The 24,331-nt window shown below is 41.7% G+C and overlaps 1 protein-coding gene across 2 annotated transcripts in view; it reads right to left on the bottom strand.

Moving 5' to 3' along the window:
• The window catches only part of sh2d3c.S (SH2 domain containing 3C S homeolog), a 40,935-nt gene extending 19,536 nt beyond the window's left edge, over positions 1 to 21,399 (bottom strand). Inside the window, exons 1-2 of one of the 2 annotated variants that reach the window (XM_018232762.2) lie at positions 21,233 to 21,399; positions 4,905 to 5,433 (exon numbers count right to left, since the gene is read on the bottom strand). In XM_018232762.2, coding sequence (XP_018088251.2) covers positions 4,905 to 5,433; positions 21,233 to 21,272 — 569 coding nt within the window. In that variant the 5' untranslated portion in view covers positions 21,273 to 21,399. Of the gene's footprint in view, positions 1 to 2,689; positions 3,727 to 4,904; positions 5,434 to 21,232 lie in introns of those variants that run through there. The other variant, XM_018232760.2, reaches the window with a different exon arrangement.
• Positions 21,400 to 24,331: the final 2,932 nt, after the last annotated feature.

Below are 24,331 nucleotides of genomic sequence, written 5' to 3'. Positions count from 1 at the left end.
TCAATAGACATACTGACATGCCAGTACAGTAAACTAAAGAAGTATGCAAGAGTGGCGCGTCACTATGTGCCAGTACGTGTCTATTACTAACACCTTCAGCACACAGGCAGCAGTATAGACCAAGTGGCAGATCATTTCACTAATGTGCCCACATATTACTGCTACAGCTATTCGATTCCTTGTTAATGGTTCAAAGAATGTCAGGCTGAATGGTCGGCCCCCACACATTTTAACCTCACCAAATCTGGCCCTCGTTGCAAAAAGTTTGGACATCCCTGATATAAAGAATTACTCACTGCCTGCAAGTGCAGAATTTTTCTGTCCATGGTGGAAGAGGTAGAATGGTGACAGTCTGGGGCTTGTCTTGGGTGCCCAAAGCTTTTTAACTCCCGTTAAAGCGGTAGTTCACTATAAAATTAACTTTTACTATGATGTAAACTTGGATATTCTGACACAATTTGTCTTCATTTTATTTTCACCCTAGTAACCAGGCAGTGGTTTGAATGAGAGACTGGAATATGAATAGGGGAGGGACTAAATGCTAAAGTAAGAAATAAAAGGTAGCAATAACATTTCATTTGAAAGCTGGAAAGAAGCAGAAGAGTAAGGCAAAGAATTAAACAACTATAAAAAATAAATAAACAAAGACCAATTGCAAAGTTGCTAAGAAGAGGCCATATTACATACTAAAGGTTAAATTAAAGGTGAACCACCCTTTTTATCTGAAGCCAGAAAAAATCTTATGCAAACCAGTCCATAGGTAATACCTTCACCCAGATCTTTCAACGCCTCCCACCTCTATGTATTCATACAGATATACTATACAGGCAAGGAAGGCTTCTCTTTATAATTTATATACCATGTCAGTAAAACAGAGGTTCCTTTAACGTTTATTGGCTTTATTGTTCACAGCGTCCCTGCAAACCTTTCCTAAACATATAGCAGGACACTGAGTGACAGCTTTACTTACATTCTGCAGCTGCCATGGGTTATAAAATATCCATGCAATCTGTTCCCATAGAGAATACAGCCCTCAAATGCTTCCCAAATATACCAGTGGGAAGTAACAGTCACACTCTTATGATATTGACTTTAAATACCTTGCTACTACTGCAGCAGTAGTATGTTCTACTCCAAAAGGTGGTTCACCTCTAACTTTTAGTATGTTATAGAATGGCTAATTCTAAGCAACTTTTCAATTGGACTTAATGTTTTCTTTTCATAATTGTTTTTAATGATTTTGCTTCTTCTTCTGACACTCTCTGGCTTTTAAATGGGAGTTACTGACCCCAACTAAAAAAACAAATGTTCTGTAAGGCTACAAATGTATTGTTATTGCTGCTTTTTATTACTCTTCTTTCTATTCAGGCCTATCCTATTAATATTCCGGTCTTATTCAAATAAATGCATGGTTGCTAGGGTCATTTGGACCCTAGCAACCAGATTGCTGACATTGAAAAGTGGAGAGCTGCTGAATTAATCGCAAAATAACCACAAATAATGAAAAAATAAAATCCAACTGCAAGTTGTCTTAAAATCCCACTCTCTAGCATAATAAACGTTAATTTAAAGGTGAACAACTCCTTTAATCTGCTGCCTTATGCTGCATTATTTCAGGAGTAAGGATATATAGCTACTGCTTTCAAAAGACAATTTAAATACATTTATGTTGGATATATATATATATATATATATATATATATATATATATATATATATATATATATATATATATATATATATATAGTGATACTATTGTCCATCTTGCCCCTATGTGCCCCCTAATAAAACCAGCCACTGAATATGAATGGAGAGAAAGAGAATTCCGTCTGGGGATATTGTACTCTTAGACAATGTATCCCTTTGGGGGGGGGGGGGAGACCCCTCACTGTGCATCAGTCAGCCACAAAGAAAGGCAAAAGGTCAAATAGTTTGAGTGCACTCACGACTGGGGGACCTTCTGACTGCCCAGGGGAAAGTAATGAGAAGCAGATGCTTCTAGGGGGTATATGCAGAGGCAAATGAGTGTGGGAAGCAAGATGTCACAGATGAAGTAGGAAAGAGTTACCGAATGCAAGATAATAGGGAATAAGCAAATATTCAAAGGGGAAATAAAACTGAAACAGCAAAGGACAAGTGGGATGTGAAGGCGTTCTTTCATACGTGTCATGTTGCTCCCTATGTATTATAGTAGGTGGCTTTGTTCATTTTTGAATTGTCCCAATTGTAATGCTCTGATTGGCTGCAAGTAGATTCTGAGCAAATCATTTTGGTGAAACACACCTAAAAGTGATATCAGCTATGCATTAGAATAGATATACAGTATATGCAACACATTTTGTGATTCCCGTCATGCTATATTATGGAGAATGGTGGGAGCTGTAGTTTAATGCTTTACTAATGTCATAATGTAGACCAACTGATGCCAGTCCCTGTGCTGTCAGTCCTGTGCCAACATTGCTCCCTGCACCAAATACCCATCTTGGGATTCTGAGTGTAATCCCTTTAGCACCAGAGCACTCAGCAACAAACAAGGACACCCAGGCACCCTGGATTAATCCCTTCCCTTTGCCTATGGGAGAATGTCAACATGGCATAGACTCATTCCAAAAAGGCATCTTTTCCCTGACAGTGCAGTCCATTCTAAAAGAAGGCTAAGCAATCAGATAGCTTGCAGTCAGTCCCTTACCAGAAGCCCAGGTGGTGATATCTCCGACCCAAGTCCATCTGGAGCCTAAAATCCAAACTCATTGCAGAGGGAGAAGTTCTCAGTGCCTGTGCTGCTTGGGCGTTTGTGAACTTAGGAAAGTCTGTGTTGGACCCCAGCAGCTTCCCTCCTCCTCCCCTCCCATTGCCCTGCATGGAATGTTCTGTGGAACAAGGGGAAGGCTCCTCTTGACTCTGGCAAGTGATGGAATTCCAGGTCATTAGCATGCTCCTGGCATCCTTGGGCCTCCTCCCGTTCCTCAAAAGAAACTCACTGGAGAAATTTATCTCTAGGGGATGAGTGTGCTGAACTGCACAACTGACTTTTACTAAAGCAGAGGGGCCTCCTGTCCTATTACAGAGCTAGAGATGGATCCGATTGCTGAACACACATTTCAGTGGCTGCTACAAGATCATGGAACCCCTGATCATACAGGGAAAACCTGAACGTATAGTCCCACGAGATATTGTCGATCTTGCTGCCCGCCAGCTATTGTTGTATGCAACTACCAGCGAATTTCTTATAGTCAACCTGGACTTTCCCTCTTCAGATCAAATACTAGGGAAAGGTACATGTAAATTGTCCATGTATAGGGCCTAATCAATCACTTCCCCAACCAATATCTGATCCTGATCTGAGTTCCTTAAATATGATTATGGCTAGAAGTTTTATATTATATATACTGAGCTTACTACACCAGCCTAAAAACATAAGCACCTCTATGACAGTATTAATCCAGACCTTCACAGTTGTCACAGGAGCTCCCCAACTTGGATTTTGTAAGGAGTGCCAGTGTCACTACACATGCTCAGTGTGCTCTGTGCTTCTGTTAAGCTAAACTTCGGGGGTTGTTGCAAATCATCAAAATGAGGTTTGTCTGTCAAAGAAACTGATGCTATAGGGCTGATCATTAAATCGCACTGGTGTCTGAGCTGTCATGCAATGCGGATCTGAATAAATTACTAATCAACCTTGTGTTGTCATTATAAAGTATATTGTGAGTTGGTGCCTAAGCTCAGGTAAAGGACAGAAGCCCAGGGCATGTGCAGTGAATAAAGATGGGAAGCTACTGGCGCATCTTCAGCAGGACCCTGTGCTGCTCCACACTTTGTTTGCATCACAGCTAGTCGAGAGGGTCAGTAGTGCGGAGAGGGTCAGTAGTGCTGAGAGCGCAATTTATATTTAGTAACTGAAAAGTGCCCAGATATTTAAAAAGAGGAAATGTAGGGGTGATGCGGTATAGTATTAATAACATATTTTAGCTTTCTAATCTACATTCATTACATGTCACACTTTTCATTAAAGGAACAGTAACAGGAATGACAATATAATGTACTGTTACTCTGTACTAGTAAAACTGGTGTGTTTGCTTCAGAAACTCTACTATAGTTTATATAAAGAAGCTGCTGTGTAGTCGTGGGGGCAGCCATTCAAGCACAGGATACACAGTAGATAACAGATAAGTACTACTATAGTTTATATAAAGAAGCTGCTGTGTAGCCATGGGGGCAGCAATTCAAGCACAGGATACACAGTAGATAACAGAAAAGTACTACTATAGTTTATATAAACAAGCGGCTGTGTAGTCATAGGGGCAGCCATTCAAGCACAGGATACACAGTAGATAACAGATAAGTACTACTATAGTTTATATAAAGAAGCTGCTGTGTAGCCATGTGGGCAGCAATTCAAGCACAGGATACAAGCTGATGTGTAGCCATAGGGGCAGCCATTCAAGCACAGGATACACAGTAGATAACAGATAAGTTCTGAAGAATCCCTTTGTATGCCACAGAGCTTATCTGTTATCTGCAGTGTATCCTGTGCCTTTTCTCCTTTTTTCAACCCTGAATGGCTCCATGGCTACACTGCAGCTTGTTTATATGAACTATAGTAGAGTTTCTGAAGCAAAAAGTTTTACCAGTGCAGCACAACAGTACATTATATTTTCATTACTAAAAAAGGCTTTTATTTGTTGGTGTTACTGTTCCTTTAAACTTCGGTGTAAACATGATTGCTATTAAATGCAGTATCTATCTGTCCCATTCTACGCTCTGCACTGCTGGTTCTGACTCAATGTAGCAGAAGCAGCCGATTAACAGACCTGAATAAGAACATGTTACTCTGCGTCATGCAGAATCTGAAAGGCACTTAGTGTATTTTATCATAGGCATCCTCTCTACACCCCTGGTTTTACCCATCTTCCCAGTTGCTTTTGTTCTCTCCAGGTTGAGTCTCCACAGTCTCTTCTCTGGTCTGTTCCTGTTTCTCTGTGGCATCCTGTGTTGGTATCTTCTGACTTGGCGGAAGAGAATCATTGAGGGTTTCTACAGGCTGGTTTGGCAGAGGATCATGTTTTTTTAATGTTGCTGACCTGCTTGTTGCTTTAAGGGAGGGCACAATGATCACATCATTGGAATCATCATCATCCAGTTGGTCATTGGTAGGCTGAGATGGCATTCCAACTCGTATGTTAGAGCTGCTGCCATTGTTCCCTCTCTCTTTTTTGGATTTTGAGCTATGTTTGGTGGAATGTCTGGGCATTGTACCCATGTGGGTATACATGTCACATGACCTGGCATAGGTCGGACTTCTCGGGCGTGACATGGCTACGAGGTCATCCTGTGTCTTCTCAAAGCTGGCATTATTGGTCACAATGTCCTTAGAACTCGCTCTTCGGAAGGAGAGGTGGAGGCTGCTCAGGCTGCCAAACATTTTAAAGAATCCTACAAATATAGATAATACAAAAATGACATAAACCAAAGGCAATGCTGAATTCATTGTCAGGAGTAGGACACATGCACAATTAATCAGTCGTGGGTGGGGAGGCATAACAGGTGCAGTAACCCACTTGTCATCATATCATAGACGGAGGGGGATTTTTGTGTTTGGGTGACAATTTTAAAACATTCTCTGCACCTTTATTTAGATTTGTCCTCCTCTAGCCTTCAGTAAATCCTGCCTATGAGGGATATTGAGCTGGCAGGTAAAGAGATACAGACAGCGCATCTTAGTGCAGGAACAATAATTCCTTTAGCCTAATGTCCCATATAATGTTTGTTGCTGCAATCTATTCAACAAGGGGTAGTTCACCTTTAAATTAGCTAGTTTGATGTAGAGTGCAGATATGGAATCTGTTATCCAAAAAGCTCCAAATTATGGAAAGGCTGTCTCCCCTCCTAGACTCTATTTTATCCAAATAATCTAAATTTTTAAAATGATTTCCCTTTCTCTGTGATAATAAAACTGTACCTTGTAATTGATCCCAACTAAGATATCATTAATCCTTACTGGAAGCAAAAACAGCCTGTTGTGTTTATTTAAAGGGATTGTTCACCAAGTTTACAATTGGTTTTCATTTTTTATTATTTGTGGGTTTTGAGTTATTTAGCTTTTTATTCGGCAGCTCCAGTTTGTAATTTTAGCTGGTAGCTAGGATCCAAATTTCCATACATTTATTAGAATAGGTGAGGCCTGAATATAAAGATGATTAATAAAACATAACAATAGCAGTAAATGTGTAGCCTAACAGAACATTTGTTTTTAGATGGGGAAAGTGACCCCCATTTGAAAGCTGGAAAGAGTCAGAAGAATAAGAATGCAAATCATTCAAAAATTATACCAAAAAAATAAAGAAATAATGAAAACCAATTAATGGGTGCTTAACTTGAAGATGAACCAACCCTTTAAAACTTCTGGAAATGTCTTGGACAGCTTCTTGTTATGGTACAGCAAAGAAGAAGCATTTGATTATTTCCCAAAAGTCGCATTGTCCCTGTTTGTTCCATTCTGGAAACTACCTGCCTTTCAGTGGTTGTTGCAATTCTAAGACATAATTTCCAGCAGGCAAAGGTCTGGTATCTTACTGTAGTACATTACAATATGTGCCCCACATTATCCAAATGTAAACACAGTATATAACCCCTATCTATCACAGTGAGCCTGTATACATTCCATTTGCATTTTACTGGAAAAGCAGGAGTCTGTGCTCTCTCTCTCTCTCTCTCTCTCTCTCTCTCTCTCTCTCTCTCTCTCTCTCTCTCTCTCTCTCTCTCTCATGGGGCCCTGGAGGTATAGGGGGGGGGCAGTTGGGCTGATAAACACCTCAATATATGTTTGTAAGAAATGCCTTATTCCCAAAGTTTAGGTGGTCTAAGATTTTTCGTGAAGCCCAGGCATCTGGTCCATTATATCTATAAATAATAATTATAACTAAACTGATGGCAGCTTTCAAGACGCTCATAGGGATAATTTATACAGGGAGGCAACCAGCTGCTTGGTGTTGCAATAGCTGGCAGATTAGCAGTGGAACGAATTGATGTAAATACCCACCCTTGTCTTATTGGCACAACCTCATTAAAAACAGGATTTGACCTCTGTAAAGGCGACATTGCCCTTGTTCCCAGTCTGAATTCCCTTAATGATTTTAGAATAAAAAAAAAATGGAAACATTTCTATATTAGTAATGATAATATTTTGATAAAAAATGATAAGTAGGCTGCGTTCAGAATTATGGGCTCAGACCAAAAAAAAAAAAGACTTTGAAAATAAGTGGTATGGGATCCCATTATCCAGAAAGATTCAATTTATGGAAAAGCCCTCTCCCATAGACTCCATTTTATCCAAATAATCCAAATTTTTAAAAGATGATTTCCTTTTTCCTCTGTGATAATAAACCATTACCTTGTACTTGATCCCAACTAAGATATAATTAATCCTTGTCGGAAGCAAAACCAGCCTATTGGGTTTAATGTCTACATGATTTTCTAGTAGACATAAGGTATGAAGATCCAAATTATGGAAAGATCTGTTATGCGGAAAGCCCCAGGTCCTGAGCATTCTGTATAACAGGTCCCATACCTGTACTGTTTATTCCATGGTCCTAGTCTAACAGGACTGAGAAAATCTGTTCATTTACTGCTCTGTTGTCAGACTGTCAGGAAGTTTCAGGAATGGCAGGTAAAGGGTGGGGGGGAATAAATTGTTAATTTATGGGAAATATTACTGTATTATCTGAATATTAATATATACTGTGAACAACTCCAGTATTCCTTTCTACTATTGTCTTTCTTATTCCTCAAGGGTCCAGTATATACATGTGATGATTTGTTTCCAGCCAACCATTATACCATTCCATCTACCCATCACTTGATGCCAAAAGTTTGCAACCAGTCTGTCCAAACAGAACATAGGGTAATTTAAAAAAAAACTGCAGTATTTGCCACAGTTCTTGTAACTCATAGAAACTCATCAAATGTTCGCTTTCAAATGGGTAACCAGTAAATGCTTCCTACTAATTGGTAGCTATGGGTTATTAGACCTGGTGCAAATGTTGTGACTTTTTTAAAGTACCCCGTTACTCGTATCACAGTACTCTCTGAAACTGTATTAAAGAAAATGATGTACCCCAACTGTGAAATATAAGGATTGAAATCACTGTATAACTCAGCCAGCCTTGTGCCTTTGTATGGTCACAGAAAACCTCAATGACTTCTAATATACTTATCATTTAGAGAAGGGGGTACATTATCCCTTATAATACACAAGTAATACCCAGAGTTCCCTACATAACTCAGTCTTTTCCCTTTATATGATCACAGAACCCCTCAGTGATTTCCAATTTCCTTATCATTTACAGTAGGGGGTACATTATCCCTTATACTACATAAGTGATACTCAGAGTTCCCAGTATAACTTAGTCTGCCGCCTTGTGTCTTTATATGGTCACAGAACCCCTTTAGCAGCTTCTAATATCCTTATCATTTAGAATGGGGGGGTACATAATCCCTTATAATACATGAGTGATACTCAGAGTTCCCTGTATAACTCAGCCTGCAGCCTTGTGACTTTATATGGTCACAGTCTCACAGAAATAGGATTGCCACCTGGCCGGTATTTTACCGGCCTAGCCGGTAAAACACCTGCAAAGGCCGGGGCCGGTATTACAAATTTACCGGCAATGTAGCTGCCGGTAAATTTGTAATACACCTAACAAAAGCCCGTGGCCTGCCCCCAAACTCACCTTTATTGCCGGCTTCTTGTCAATCGCAGCGCCGAGACTCCGTCCCCTTGATGTCACGATCCTCCCCAGCCAATCACACACCGTGGCTCCGCCCCTTTTGACATCACGGCCCATCCCTTTCAAATTCGCGACCCGCCCCTTTGTTTCCGCCCCCTCCACCGGCCGGTGGAACTTTTATTAAAAGGTGGCAACCCTACACAGAACCCCTCAGTGATTTCTAATATCCTTATCATTTATAGTATGGGGTACATTATCCCTTATAATACATGAGTGCTCAGAGTTCCCTGTATAACTCAGCCTGCAGCCTTGTGCCTTTATATGATCACTGAACCCCTCAGTGACTTCTAATATCATTATTATTTACAATAGAGGGTACATTATTCCCAGTAAACCTATATACCGTGCCTTGTGGTAGGCTGTGGAACTTGCATATTCGTTCCCCATATGCATTGCAGTGACATAAATGTAATCCTGTTTGGGAGTGAAGGGTTTATCTGGATATACAGACGATTTAATTTATATCCTCTTTGCCCAGACACAGGATTATAGAACAGAATCCACTCCATCTCTTGCTGTTTATATATATCTTAATAGAGTCTCACTGCACACTCAACCCCAGGGCTTAGTGTGAGGCAAGTCAGAATAGGAGAGAAGGTAAGAATTAAATCCATTATACCGAGAACAAAAATAAAAAGCAACTTTGTCACTTACCCTCCTCCTCCTGCCCTGAAATAATACATAAGCAGTGGATGTCCTAGATGCCGCTGGGGAGAGGTATAACTGGCTTCTGGGCACACTGCCCACTCTGTCCCAGTTATACAAATCATCTTTCTAAAAAATACAGACTTGCAGATATACAGCTCTTAATTATTTTCGCTGCTCTATGTGACTCCAGTACTCTATTTAGGGGGAGTCCGTGGCCCTGGACCTTGAATACAGTAGGTTCCTGCTGAACGGCAGTTGCAGGGAGGAATATATTCAGAGTCAAGTAGATAAAAGCAAGATGGCAGCACTATGGTCAAATTTCAGCAGTAACACATCCTGCCTAGAATTACTGTGAAGAATTGCATGACCCCAGACCCAGACAACCACCTGGCCATGTCCTATTCACCCACAAACTGGCAGGGTCATGGTATATCTAGTAGAAGTAAAGATGTTTCACTACTCATCCAAACTGCTTGATAGCTTAATACATAGTACAGGATGGATATTTACACAGTGAAATCAGCACCCCAGGCACTTGGCACAGTGTCACTGCTCAACTAGACAGTTACAGAAAGGAAACAAATCTACTATCAGCAAAGCCGCAAACACAGGCAGCACAGTCAGCGACTGAGATGACTGGCTGCTTGTCCAAAACTCTAGGGGGGGGACGTGTGTTCGTGCTGCTCTAATCACAGGCTGACTATACAATGAGCAGGCATACTAAAGGTGGCCATAGAGGGACGATAATATTGTAAACAAATTTTCGTACGATATTCGATGTGTGTGTGGTAGGAGACAAGCTGACCGATATCAACAGAAGACTTGGATATAGATTGACTCTCAATCAGGCTGGCCAGAAAATTTTGATCGGGGGTCTTTGAATGCACTTGAACATCGCCATTATTAGCGCTGAATCATCAGATACAGGTAGAATTCTATAGTTTCTCCCTGAATATCTGACGATTCAGCTCTACACGTGTGTGTTGAAATGCACGATTTTTCCTGGAAAGATCGTAATTGTAACATCTATGGCAACCTTAACTAATCTTATAATGTTAATAGACGATGGGACATATCTGCCACCAGCACAGCCCTTTTCTGACCTTCCTTGCCCATTCCAAACCCCACTTCTCCCCCACCTAGTTTGTCCCACCCACCCATTTGGCAACCTAAATGTTATGGCCTTAAAACCATGGCCTACCAAATCAATATTTAATTGTGATCAGGCCAGATATATATTGGACTGACAGGAAAACCTTGTTTGTTCTTCAGAGAAGCCCTTTTTCAATATTTGGCCAAAGAATCAATGAGTCCCGTCTGATCCACACTACTATTTGGCAACCTAACAGATCTTTTAAGGTTTGGTCAAATGTAACCATGCACTATAAGATCCAGTCATTTGGTGAGGCTGTTATATGAGCAACTCTTTCTCTGCTTTGCCTACCAACCTGCTGGGCTCCTGGTCAACTGATCAGTTCTTAATGGGGTTCCAGGAATATGTTTCAGAAGAGCAACCCATCAATGCGCCTATCTGATTCTTGTCCGGTGGGATTTTCTAACCTGCCTGATAGATAGATAGCTCCCTGTCGGTAGGGCTCAAGATCAGAATGGCCATCTTTATTTATAACATTAGATTGCTTTAACTGTATGTACTTGTTTCACAAATATTTATAGAAATTGTAAATGAGTTAGGGCCTCGTGGAGTCCCTATACCTCCTGGGGGCCCCTGTAGGAAAAGGGTCAGCTTCCTCTGTAGTTACGCCTTTTTATATGAAGAATGTGTTTTGCCTTTATTTGTGGACTTCTCCTGTAAACAGAGAGAAGTTAAATAAATAGGATGTACCCCATCTATTTGTATATGTTCCTGTGCTCTTGCTGTATACAGGAACAATAGCATTGTGGGAATATAAACAGCAGAGCAATGTGCATGGCGTCCGGGTGAGGCATGCTACTCTGGGGACGGATCTTTGTGTATATGTTTATTGGGTTCTTTCCAATTACTAAGAAGATGAATTAATGTTCCAGTTGAAGGAATAACCCCATCCAGACAAGGAAGCATGAAAAGAAAGGAAAGGGGATGCTTGGTCCAGATCATGTAAATTTGGGTTTGGATTGTGTTTGCCAATCTTTTTGTAAAGAATTCAGTATTCAGCCAGATACCTGCTGTCAGGCCCTCATTATATTTGTTGTTATGGTCAGAGTGCTTAGCTACCAGATACCAGCTGAAGTGGCAGACCGGCCAGATGCAAATAAAAAAGATTAAACAATTCAAAACCCTCAAAACATGCAACTGAGAGAGGTATGATAAAAGATCTGAAAAGATTCAAGCTTTGGCGGAATTACCATGCAAATCTTGTCTCGTGTTTCCTTATCTTTAGTATCTTGCATGAGTTTCACTGGGTTTTCAGCTGTTTGTTTCCGTTTAGTGCAAGGAGACCGCAGGGTATAATTCAGAACAATGGTGCACCGTTGCTCACCAAACCCTTGGATGTTGTTCCCAGTGGCCTCAAAGCAGGTGCTTATTTTTCAAACCTTGGCTTGTAGGCAAGTTTTGATTGTATAAAATCAGGTGTATTGCCAAACAGAGCATCCTGTAGGCTGTCAATCCACATAGGGGCTACAAAATAGCCAATTTCAGCCCCTTTTTTCATGCTTCTGTTGCTCCCAAACTCTTTTTACATTTGAATGTGGCTCTCGGGTATAAAAGGTTGGGGACCCCTGCTCTACAGTTTGTGACCAATATATATACCCAGTATGAGCCCCTAGAGCCTGCCCGTTTGCACCTGCTAAACCCCTCTAGTGTACCCCAGGCACCTCAGAAATTATGACCCAGGTTATTATTGCCGGGGGCTAGGTAAAGGGTTGCCACCTTTTCTGGAAAAAAATACCGGCTTTCCTATATATTTATCTTTTTTCCCTATTAATAACATTGGGATCAACCATCATTTTTACCGGCCAGGCAACCCTAGCTAGATAAGAGTGGCCTTGCTGAGGGCTCCTCTGAAGATTTTTTGCGAGGGGCCCTGTTTGAGCTTGTTATGCTGCTGGTCCAGACTTTTTCCCACACCCCTGCAACCTCCAACCCTGAACTGGACCTTTGTCCCTTCTGATGGTGGTGCTGGTGAGTGACCATATACTTGCATACTATTTTTCTGTACTTAGGGATCGATAGCCCAAATAGTGGGAACTGCAGGTGAAAAAACCTGCACCACTGACATGGTACATTGGATTACATTTTTAAAAATATCTTTTGCCTTCCGACTTGGGGAAAGATCTGTTGAAACTGATCTTTACGTTAGTAATATAATGTCATTCACCCTTTAAATGGATTTTTATGAAAAACGTGACACAAAAAGGAAAAAGGAACAAGTAAAAGCTATAAGTCATCTCATCAGCGAGGTCAGCTTAATGGAAGAGGAACTTCACTTTCTATTTTTAGCCCAAACCGCAGCCATTTTACAATATGTAATTTTACGATAATGGGACAGATTCCCAGTAACATTTTTCAGCAGCAGCAGAAGGCCCCTTACTACTGACTATAATTGAAGCTTTTTGAGGAACTTTGAGTAGCCCAGTTAGATCAGTTAGCAGACATATTTATTTAAGGATCATGGCACATGGGCTGTTTAGGTGCTTAGGCCTGAAAAAACAACTATACCCCTATCTCTATTGCAAGTCTATGGCGGACTGTTTGAAGTGCAAATAGCTTGACAAACAGGTGCACTCACGCTTGCCCCAAGCACGTACATTCACATTTATAGCATGAATTGGGGGGCTTCTTATAGCTGCAAGGTCAAAACGTTTAGAATCATTAAAGGGGTGGTTCACCTTCAAACAACTAGTTGGTTTCAGATAGATCACCAGAAATAATTACTTTTTCCAATGACTTTCTATTTTCTATGTGTGACAGTTTTTCTAATATTGAAGTATCAAGTGTCTTTTCACCTTCTGAAGCAGCCCTGGGAGGGGGTCGCCGACCGTGTAAACTGTTCTAAATGGATACATTTAGTTGATACATTTTTTATCTTTGTCCCTGCTGAGCAGAATCTCTGGGTTTCATTACAGGCAGCTGTTAGAATAGTTACAATTGTAACTAATACTCCAGAGATGCTGCTGAGAAATGGATCAACTAAATGTTCCAAAATTGTAACAGTTTAGAGTCTGCACCTGAATTACTGAGCTAACTAGACTGAAACAGCAGAGACACGAACATTCACCTTTAAACTTAGACTTAGATTTTTTACTAAAAACAGTAAAAAATAAATAATGGAAAGTAATTGAAAAAAAAAGTCTTTATTTCTGGGGAACAATCTAAAAACAACTGAATTGAAAAAAGTGTTTGGAAGGTGAACAACCCCTTTAAGTGTGCCCTTCCTTTTAAAGAATAACAAAACCCTAAAATGAATATGACTGAAATGCCATGTTTTATATACTGAACTTATTGCACCAGCCTAAAGTTTCAGCTTCTCAATAGCAGCAATGATCCAGGACTTCAAACTTGTCACAGGGGGTCACCATCTTGGAAAGTGTCTGCGACACTTACATGCTCAGTGGGCTCTGAGCAGCGGTTGAGAAGCTAAGCTTAGGGGTCGTCACAAATTATCAAGCAGGAAATTAGGTTGGCCTGTAATATAAGATGATGTCTTTGAAGCTGATTATTAAATTCTAATGCTAATTGCACTGGTTTCTGTGCTGTCATGTAGTAATTATCTGTATTAATTACTTATAAGCCTTATATTGTGACATTTCTATTCTATGTGTACTGTATATTGTGAGTGGGTCCCTAAGCTCAGTAAGTGACAGCAGCACAGAGCATGTGCAGTGAATCAGCAGAAAAGAAGATGGGGAGCTACTGGAGCATCTTTGGAGACACAGATCTTTACTGCTAAAGGGCTGTGGTTGCCTTGGGCTGGTACATAAGCCCAAAACATAATGTACAACATTTCTAGCCTACTTCTTTAGTTAAGTTTTAGTTCTCCTTTAAAGAAAAGGTACAGGGTAGTGCCAAATTGTTAAGACACCCCAGTGACTCTAATCATACACCTATTACCCAAGGACAATTCACCTCTTCCATGAAAATATGTAATTTCCTGGAATAGTTATCTGGACCTGGTTCTGGCTGCCACCATGTTTACTTACATATCAATGCATTCCTTGGTGCCTTTTTGACTTGGTGCACCCAAGTGCTGTTGCAATTTTTGTACTGCACATGCACCAAGTCTGAAGTTATGAAATTGGTTCAGGGGATGCTTAGATAGGTATGGGAGCATGGCGACAGCCTGCCATGCTGAGAGGACTGGTGCATTTTGCATGGAGGTGGAGCTTTAATCTAGGATAAGAGGTTAGCAATAAAAGTGACCGAGGGTGCCTGGCAACCACACAGACACCCTGGTCAAATCTTGGCCTGTCCAAGGGTCCAGGCCTTTGGCACATTAGGTGTTTTAATGCTGCAATAGTTTCAGGCAGAACCCTGAGCCTGAGGGTGCCTGTGTGGTGGCTATGCACCCTCATTCACTTTTATTGCTAACCTCTTACCCTAGACCAGGGGTCCCCAACCTTTTTAACCCGTGAGCCACATTCAAATGTAAAACAAGTTGGGGAGCAACACAAGCATGAAAAAGTACCCTGGGGTGCCAAATAAGTGCTGGGATTGGCTATTTGGTAGCCCCTATGTGGACTGGCAGCCTACAAGAGGCTCTCCCTGGCACTATACTTAGTTTTTATGCAATTAAAATTAGCTTTCAAGCTTAAAATTCAAAAATAAGCACCTGCTTTGAGGACACCTAGAGCAACATCCAAAGGGTTGGAGAGCAACATGTTGCTCACGAGCTACTGGTTGGGGATCACTGCCCTAGACTGTTACTCAACTTGCCGTTAAAATGTACCGGAAACCCCCTGCTGACAGCAAGGGAGGGACTGATTGAAATACCCTGAAAGCACCACTGATGTTTAAATGCCCAATATGCCCTTGGGAAGCACAACAGAACCATCTAAAGTGAAAGCTGGGACTGGCCAAAATACAGAGAGACAGAATGGAAATGCTAGTTTTCTCCTTGTCGTGTATGAACTACTAGTGTTTTCTTTTTGCACTAACAATAGTCTTATTGTGTATATAATCAGGTGGGGCCCCTTCAAGTGCAACACATCAAAATAACTCAATCTCATTAGGGCTAATTTGCTTGGCTGCCCAGTGCACAATGAGTTGCCATTTCTCACTACAGTGAGGTCATGCATTTTTGAGATGGGTCATTAACATATGAATGGGGCTGTGGTTTCTGTCCCAAGCTGCGTATCTATGGGGCGCTTGTTGGCGGAACTGCAGCCCCATTTTCACCCCAAAACAAGAAGCAATCCACATCTTTTATAAAGCCCCTCAGCCCGAAAAACGACCCAGACAAGACTCCTGTAGTCAGAACATGCACTATTATACACATTACTATGCACAACATTATAAACACTACTATGCACACTATTATACACATTACTATGCAAACTATTATACACATTACTATGCAAACTGTTATGCACTCTGGCAGAGAACAGAAACAAGGCTCCTATCCAGGGGCATAACTACAGAGGAAGCAGACCCAGCAGCTGCAAGGGGGGCAGGAGGTATAGGGGGCCAATGAGGCCCAAAAAAAGAGCAATTTCAACATATATTGGTAAAACAGGACAACCTCTGGATATGTCAGGGGCCCTAAAATGTATTTGCTGTGGGGTCCAGTAACTTCTAGTTACACCACTGCTCCTATCATGATCACAACACCCCTGTAGCGAGATAGAGAATAAATGCATTCCGATTATACGTAGGATTATATTTCTGTCTTGGGAGTTCATGAATATGCTTAGTTTTGTTATGCGTTCTACACTCGTAAAGCTACAGACCCACAGGGAAAATACAGAACAATTACCTATTGTGTTGCTATGCGGTGGAATTCATGCCAACCAACTGCATGGCAAATGCAAGTAAAAACAGCCTTAGGGCTACAGCACATCGGGCCATTGTGATTTCTGGGAGAACAGAAGTGCTCAAACCATACATTCCTACATTTTGGAAATACGAAGAGGGACAAAAAGAGCAGAGCGCGGCAATTTTTTTTGACCAGGCCCATTTTGTGGTCACACCCCCTAATTACCGTGTCCATTTTTAAAATGTGTCAGGTTATGAAAGTTTGAACACATTTCTGTGGTTTTTATGTGTTTTTACAGATTTGCTAATGAAAATGAATTGGCCTTTAAGCTGCAAATCACAGTTTCCCCAAGAGGCCTGCTTATCTTAAATTGTTACAAAAGTATCTTAGCATCTATTTTGGGCTCTCTGCCAAAAGCCAATTAAGTTAGAAACTGAGTATCTGTTTCTGGCTGTTCAGTGCAGGAGATCAAAGAGAAAGTCAGGACATTTCAGCTGTCAAAATCAGGACTGTTCCACTCAAAACGGGACAGGTATGCTCAAACTTGCATGCCATAGAGAAGCATGGGGGAAACTTGAATGGGTTGCGAGCCATAGATTGGGAATACATAATGGGATACATAGTCCCCCATTAAAATCTGACTTGGGATCCATTAGGACAGCTGTGTCCTTAGTGAACTCGAGGCCTAGCTTTGTTGTGTGTATGGATGTAGGCCAAGGAATAGTGGATGCAGGAAGGTTTGCAGCAGTTGCCTAATCCTATGTTTATGCTCTGGTTCCAGTCAAGTAAGTCATTAATAGATGTCCTAACCATCATGCAAAGCTTTACTAATGTCTTATTTAGACTTTATATACAGTAAATCACACACACACTGGCCCACCAACGTAGGAAAATGAGGTGGGGGGATATGAGGTTTGTATGGGAGCAAGTAGAGTCTGGAGCCACCAGGAGATTTACTGGGACTGTCCAACCCTGCAGGCATATGTGTCTTTGAGCAATGGTTCTGAAAGTTGCACAGAGCTAAAAAGAGACCATTGCCTTCTATGCTTTGGATGTGGAATTTTACAGTGGCACAATGGTAACACATTTGACACAAAATTTCAGCTGTGCATCCAGATGCATCACAAACTCATCATAAACAACCAATCAAATCACCAGTCTGATTATACTGCCCAGACAGTGGTGTGTGCCAACCCCAGTAACAGACAAGCTGCTGGTGGAGAGATTGGCGAGAGCCAATAAATGTGTGCCTGATGATGGGTAACCAGATGCCCTCCATAGGTAATTGAATTACAAATGCCAGAAACCCTGATAACCTTTTTTCTGTGTGTTGGATGCCATTAGTTGTAGTTCAGCAAGACATGGAGGGATGCAGCTTGTTCAGTACCAAGGCCTAAGCTGCTGACCACATGCACTGCATTAATCTGAAATAAATCCCGACAGTAGAAACAAGATATGAAGTACATATCTGCTAAATTTGGATCTGCAACGTCATAGGGAAAAAACCTTGTGTAAACAGAGCATAGGTGATGCCACAGAGATCAATGCAGGGTAAAATCTGTCACACTGTTGACAAGGTGCAGATGGGCACCTTCTAGTGGGCATCCCATGTTGTGGGGCAGTTTCACAGGGTGCATCAATTGCAACCACATTTGTAATGGTTTTAAAGATATTTGTAAATGCAATTGCTACTGACAGCAGTATTTGTCTGGATGCTTATAGTTTCTGCACTTCTGGTTCTGACTCAAGAAACAATATAGCAGAGGCTAGATTGAACTTGGATGAGAGCTGCAAAAGCATCACTGACTTATAGCATAAGCTGGTGGCAACAAGCGACCTATGCTCAGAAGTACCCACTTCAGTATGTCCGAGTGGGGGCATTGTGCTCTGCTATGGCATCTAGTAAAAGGAGATTTAAACTCTCTGACCATCACAGTTTCTGCCTGAGCACAGCAGCTGCCAAAATGCCCCATCTGCCACAGTCCTAAAACATTAGGGGGGAAACTGGGTAACAGACTGGAGATAAATTTAATTACAACAACTATTGGCTCCCAACTACACAGTGCCACAATGTGCAACCTGTTCCTCCCGAGCCTTGGCTCTTGGATGATGTGATTCAGCAACAGATGGAGAGGCGCAGATTTCAGATTCCTGAAATAAAGAGTGATATTGTGTCGTTGTATGTCACTTTAGTGCAGTTTCTGGTTATTTACAGGACCATTTGTTAACCCCATGTTATTAGTGTTGGGATCACAATCATCACATATAACAGGCGATAACTTACAAAGTGTGAGACAGTATGGAAGGAGCAATAAATGGGCACAAAGTGCCATAATTTTTTCTATTTGCACCTTGCCCCGTGCATAGTGCCCATTGGCGCTTTATTCTGAAGGGCAAAAACACAGGAACGACCATAGAGCAGCTACCTGAGGATCGGAGCGGGTCAAAGGGGGGCCGTATCGCTAGTGCAATGAACGGAATCTCCAGGTTAAAACCTGCAAAATTAAACTGTTTAAGTTACAAAAGTCATTCGCTGCTGCCTAAAGGTTGCCATAGCTGCACCAAAAATATTGTACAAACTGAATTTCCATACAATATTGGGTGTGTGTATGGTTGGGGACGAGCCGACCGATATCAGCAGACCAGCTAGCAAATTTTGATTGGGCACCTTTGAAGACCATTGTTAGTGCTGAATCGTCAGATACAGATAGAATTCTATTGTTTCTATTTGTATATCTGACAATTCAGCTCTACATGTGTGTATTTCTTGGAAATATCTTTTCCAGGAAGGATCATAATAGTAATGTCTATGGCCACCTTAATGGTAGGAGCGGCCCTGCAAAAAACTACACCTCTTCAATGAATGCAGCACTGCCCGGCAATATATTGGTATTGGGCATCTCTCTACTGCCTGAAATACACCAGTAGATAAACACTACATGTGCCATTATAGTGAATGAGGGGTACAAATGCCAACAGTTAAAAGTATAGGGAAAGCACAGTTTTTTGCAATAGGAGTGGGTGCATGGGAACTATGCCTTTACTCTCACCTACAGCTGAAATAAAGAAGTTACAAAGAGTATTTTCTGTACAAAAAATACACCCAAAACCACAAGTTTAGAAAGTGGCTAAAAATATGTTTTGCCCCACTTCCTCCATTAACCCTATTCTGGCCTACACCCAACATGGTTGAGTAAGTGTGCTGCTGTTAGATTGAAAGTATAATCTATTCAAGATCTTTTGGGCAGGATCCCCTTAGCTGCTCTATCAATTGTATATTTGTATGTAATCTGTGTGTTCAATGTATACAACTGTTTATTCTACATACCTCAAAACATGCTGGAGCTTTATACGTGTAAATATATGCTAAATGGGGAGTTCACCTATAGGGCAGAGACACACGCGAAGATTCAGGGAGATTTAGTCTCCTGGCGACAAAACGAGTCTTCTTCGGGCAACTAATCTCCCCGAAAAGCCTTCCCGCTGGTTAGAATCTAAATCGCCAGCAGGGTGGCACTTGAAGTTTTTCGTTTTCCGAAGTCGCCCGAAGTTGCCTGACAAAGAAACTTCGGGCGTCTTTAGAAAACGAAGCGCACCGATTGCCATATCCACGAACTGCCTCCCGTTGTCTAGAATGTAAGTCACCGGCGGGAGGCAGTTCGGGAAGATTAGTTGCCCCGAAGAAGAGGAGATTTGTCGCTGGGCGACTAGACCTTCCCCAATCTTAGCGTGTGCCCTTAACCTTAAATTACATATTTAGCATGTTATAGAATGGCCAGTTCTTAGCTACTTTTTAACTAGTCTTGATTTTTGTTTTATTTCTTAAAGTTTAATTATTTGCCTTCCTCTTCTGGCTTATTTCAAATTTCAAATAGGTTCACTGACCCCAGCAGCCAAAACACTATTGCCCTATGAGGCTATCATTTTATTGCTATTGCTACTTTTTTTTTACTTATCTTTGTATTTAGGCCCTCTCCTATTCTAGCCATTTATTCACACCACTGCCTGGTTGCTAGGGTAATTTGGACTCCAGCAACCAGACAGATGCTGAAATGCCGAACTGGAGAGCTGCTAAACAAAAAGCTAAATAGTGTAAAAACCACAAAAAATTACAAATGAAGTCCAACTGCAAATTTTCTCAGAATATCAATATCTCCCTCATGATATGTTAATTTTAAGGTCAATAATCTTTTTATTATTTTTTTGTAGTAGTATTAATAATAATAATAATAATATTAATTAGAAGTTGGGTTTGTAGCTATATATCTTCCTGAGACATAAAGGATGTACAGAAAAAATTCAGATTTTCCCCATCCAAAAAGCACAGTACATTTTCATTCATTTTGTAAAAACATGTTTTTGGGTGAAGTTCCCCTTTAAGTCAAAACACAAAAAACGCTGCTCATACTCTGCTTTCTTTGTAATATCCCCCAAATATAGGACTCCTATAAGTATAGTCATATTTTTTGCCCTGGAATCTTAGACTGTAAGCAGGGGCTCGTGGAAATGATGTATAATCTCTACAGAGCTCTGCAGAATATGTTGGCATTATATTAAGGCTAATAATAAAAACATAGAATTCTGGTCAGTACTGATGGAATGCAGCTCCCTCTAGGGTCACTCTGGATACTGCAGTCTACTGTATCCTGTACCAAATTGGGTTTCTGCGGGGGTACCAAACAGCATGGCACAATCCAGGTGATAAAGCATCATGGGCGTCCCTGCCAATGAGACATGTATTTAGACCAAGCCAGGCATAGCCTTGCCTGATTACAAGTTCATACTCAGTGTTATGGGCTGCAGTGCGTTTCGCACAAATTGCGGAGAAGCTGCTGCATGCAGGGTGTACATAATTAAATGTTTAGAAGCAACGCTGCTGCTACTTACGGAGTTTCTTGTTGCTGGATTTCTTTGTAATGTCCCCCATTTTTTCAGCTTGGGGGGGGGTCCTAGGCCAGGTTACAAGCAAATGTTCAAAATTCTTGCTTTGATAGTTTCTCTAACATATTCTCAATGAGGGTGTGTAATGTACAACTGCTCCTGGTAGTTTAGTTTCCCTTCCTCCTATTTGTCTTGAAGTCGCACATCTAACCCCCCACCCTTGTGAACTTGTAACTTAACTGACACCCACTGCAGGTTTTTTTTTTTTAGAGCAGAGAACCACAAATTGGGTGTGAGCTTGGAAGGAGCAACTTTCTGCTGAAGTAGATGCACATCTCTGACAAGTGACGACTCCCTTTGATCTGATTATTTTCTGTTCTGTGGCCAGTGGTGGTAGTGTCCAGCCCTGGTGTTATTGAGGTTCCCAGCAGTGCTAGAATTAGAAATATGCTAGAGACTTGTCTTGCTTCCGTGTTCTATATGTATGGGCCAGCTTCGTGTGACTGAATGCACACATCTAAAGGAGGCCATACACGTTAAGACCCGCTTGCTTGGCGAGGTTGCCAAATTAGTGGATCTTAACCCGAAATGCCCCCCAAAGGCAGGACGATATTTTGCCCTAGGGCCAAACTATCAGATTATAACAATGGGAATGGGCACCTATAGGCCATAGGATCTCATCGACTAGCTGATGCGGTCATCGATCACAGGAAAAATCAAACCTGCCCAATCGATATTTGGCAGATTTTTGGCCTGATATCGATTGGGGAGACTGGTCAGAAGCCCCCACACATGGGCAGATAAGCTGCCAAATCAGTCTAAAGGACCAGTATCTCCAGCTTTAAAGGAATTGTTCAGTGTAAAAATAAAAACTGGGCAAATAGATAGGCTATGCTATGACTGGTTACCAGTGCCGGGCCATGCTGGGCAGGCGCCCTAGGCAGGCCCGGCAGTCGCAGCGCCTATTTAGTGTGCGCGTGCATGAATTTGCGCGCGTCTGAATTTGTGCGCGAGCGCATGCGCGAATTTGCGCTTGTGCGCATGCGCGAATTTGCGCTCGCGTGTGCATGCGCAGAAGCACACAGAGTGCGAAAACTACATAGAGTGGCCAGATAAGGGAACCGGACTTGGGGTAGGCGACAGAGGAAGTACGTGCCTGGCGCCCTCCCAGCTTTGCGCCCTAGGCACGTGCCTACTCTGCTTACCCCTAGTTCCGGCCCTGCTGGTTACCCTAGTTACCAGGCAGTAACCAATCAGAGACTTAAGGGGGGGGGGCACATGGGTCATATCTGTTGCTTTTGAATCTGAGCTGAATGCTGAGGATCAATTGCAAACTCACTGAACAGAAATGTACCATGTGGCCCCCTTTAAAGTCGCTGACTAACTCAGAGTTATAGAGCTGAAAAGCAGGAAGTAGTGTTCTGGCTATTATGTTACACATCCAGTCACTCCAGCCTTTATACATTACATTTTTGCCTAACTAACTATATTAGAAACATTTTTTATTTTGCACAGCCTATCTATTTACACAGTTTTTATTTTCACACTGAACTGTTCCTTTAATCTGCCCATGTATGGCCACAACCCTTTTTATTAAAATCCCCTACCCCCTACCCTACATATATTTACCAGGGGTAGCAGCTAGGCTGGGGGGGGGGAGGGAGGGGGGTGTCTATGTAGGGTAGGGCTTTTTTACTTTATAGTTTCTATAAATTCTATATAGAATTCTCCTTTAATCGTATAAACACAGAGGCTGATGGGTCCTGTTGAATGTGCAGTCACACACAGGCTGAAGTCAGCCCAAATACTGGCCTCAGCTTCAGTTCCGCTGTGTGTGCCCACACATGAGCTGATCGAATTCAAATCAATGGAGCAGGGACACTGAGCAGATCTGCTTCTCTCAGCCTGCAAAAATACACAGGCTGACAACAGCAGGAGCCAACAGTCTGTGTGTGCCCGGAGTCTAAGGGCAAGGCCAGACATGGCGTTTTTACGTCGTGTTTTAAAAAAATGCGTTTTTCAGCACATAGGTTTGTTTTCCCAACATGCACTTCTCATTGTTGTCGTTCCCCATAATTCCACTGGCTGGAAATTAAAAATAGAAAAGCTATTTAGAAATAGAAAAACTATTTACATGCAAAATGGAGAAGCAATGATCATCAGAACGCAACATAATTACGTCACCGGCCCTAAAAACGTATATGCATCATTTATCTCGGGAGAATTTGGACGCCATATTTAAATTACACTGCGTATTTACGTAAAGTGTGGGTTTAAACTTGCAGATCCCATAAAGTTTTGGGATTTGGTAGTTTCTTGGCGTATTGGCGTTTCTGCTAAAAAACGCCAATACTGGCGTCCCGTGGTGATTTCAGCTTGCAAGCGCCCTGTGAGAATTGCCATAGTGCGTTTTCCATTAGTTTCAGTGGAAGTGCAGTTTATGCTTATTTACACCACGTCTGGCCTTGACCTAAGCGTGGCCCCAGTGCTCACAATCAGATGATGGGAATTGTCCTAGGCTGGGGCTCACTAGGGGCTTGGTCACCCAGAAAATCTTTTGGTAGGCTGGTGTATCAGGATTTTTAATATATACGCTATTCTATTGTACAGCGCTGCTGCATTTGTCATTAATGATTGCCCAGTACTGTTGGGTTCCTGTATTAATGTATTTGTGACTGATTTTAGCACCTTCTCAGAGGTTAGAGCAGAAGTTGTACAGGAAACAAGATTCATAACTGTATTCTGCAATACAGCAAAGGGAAAAACCTGCTGTCAGATTCACAACATTAGTAACCCCCCCCCCCATTTTATTTTTTTCTGTATACTTCATACTGTATACTTCATCATAGAGAGACTGTAATTTTATATGGCATGTTGTCTTTGTGCAACTGTAGCACACTATTAGATATATTCTGCACCGCAGCAGCCACTTCCCGTAGATTTAGAATCAAGATGTTGCAGCAAACAAGAATGTGAGTTTCCTTCACATCCTATACTGCAGCACAAGTGGGGTTAATCCCCCTCCCTGTTTGGTAGAACGAGACAGAGTTAATTAAAACACACTAGCCCCCCCCCCATATGACTCGTGTTCTTTTCATCCTACCT

The sequence above is a fragment of the Xenopus laevis genome, chromosome 8S (genome assembly GCF_017654675.1).
Source record: "Xenopus laevis strain J_2021 chromosome 8S, Xenopus_laevis_v10.1, whole genome shotgun sequence".
Lineage (NCBI taxonomy): Eukaryota > Metazoa > Chordata > Amphibia > Anura > Pipidae > Xenopus > Xenopus laevis.
This window is presented reverse-complemented; position numbering and strand designations above follow the sequence as displayed.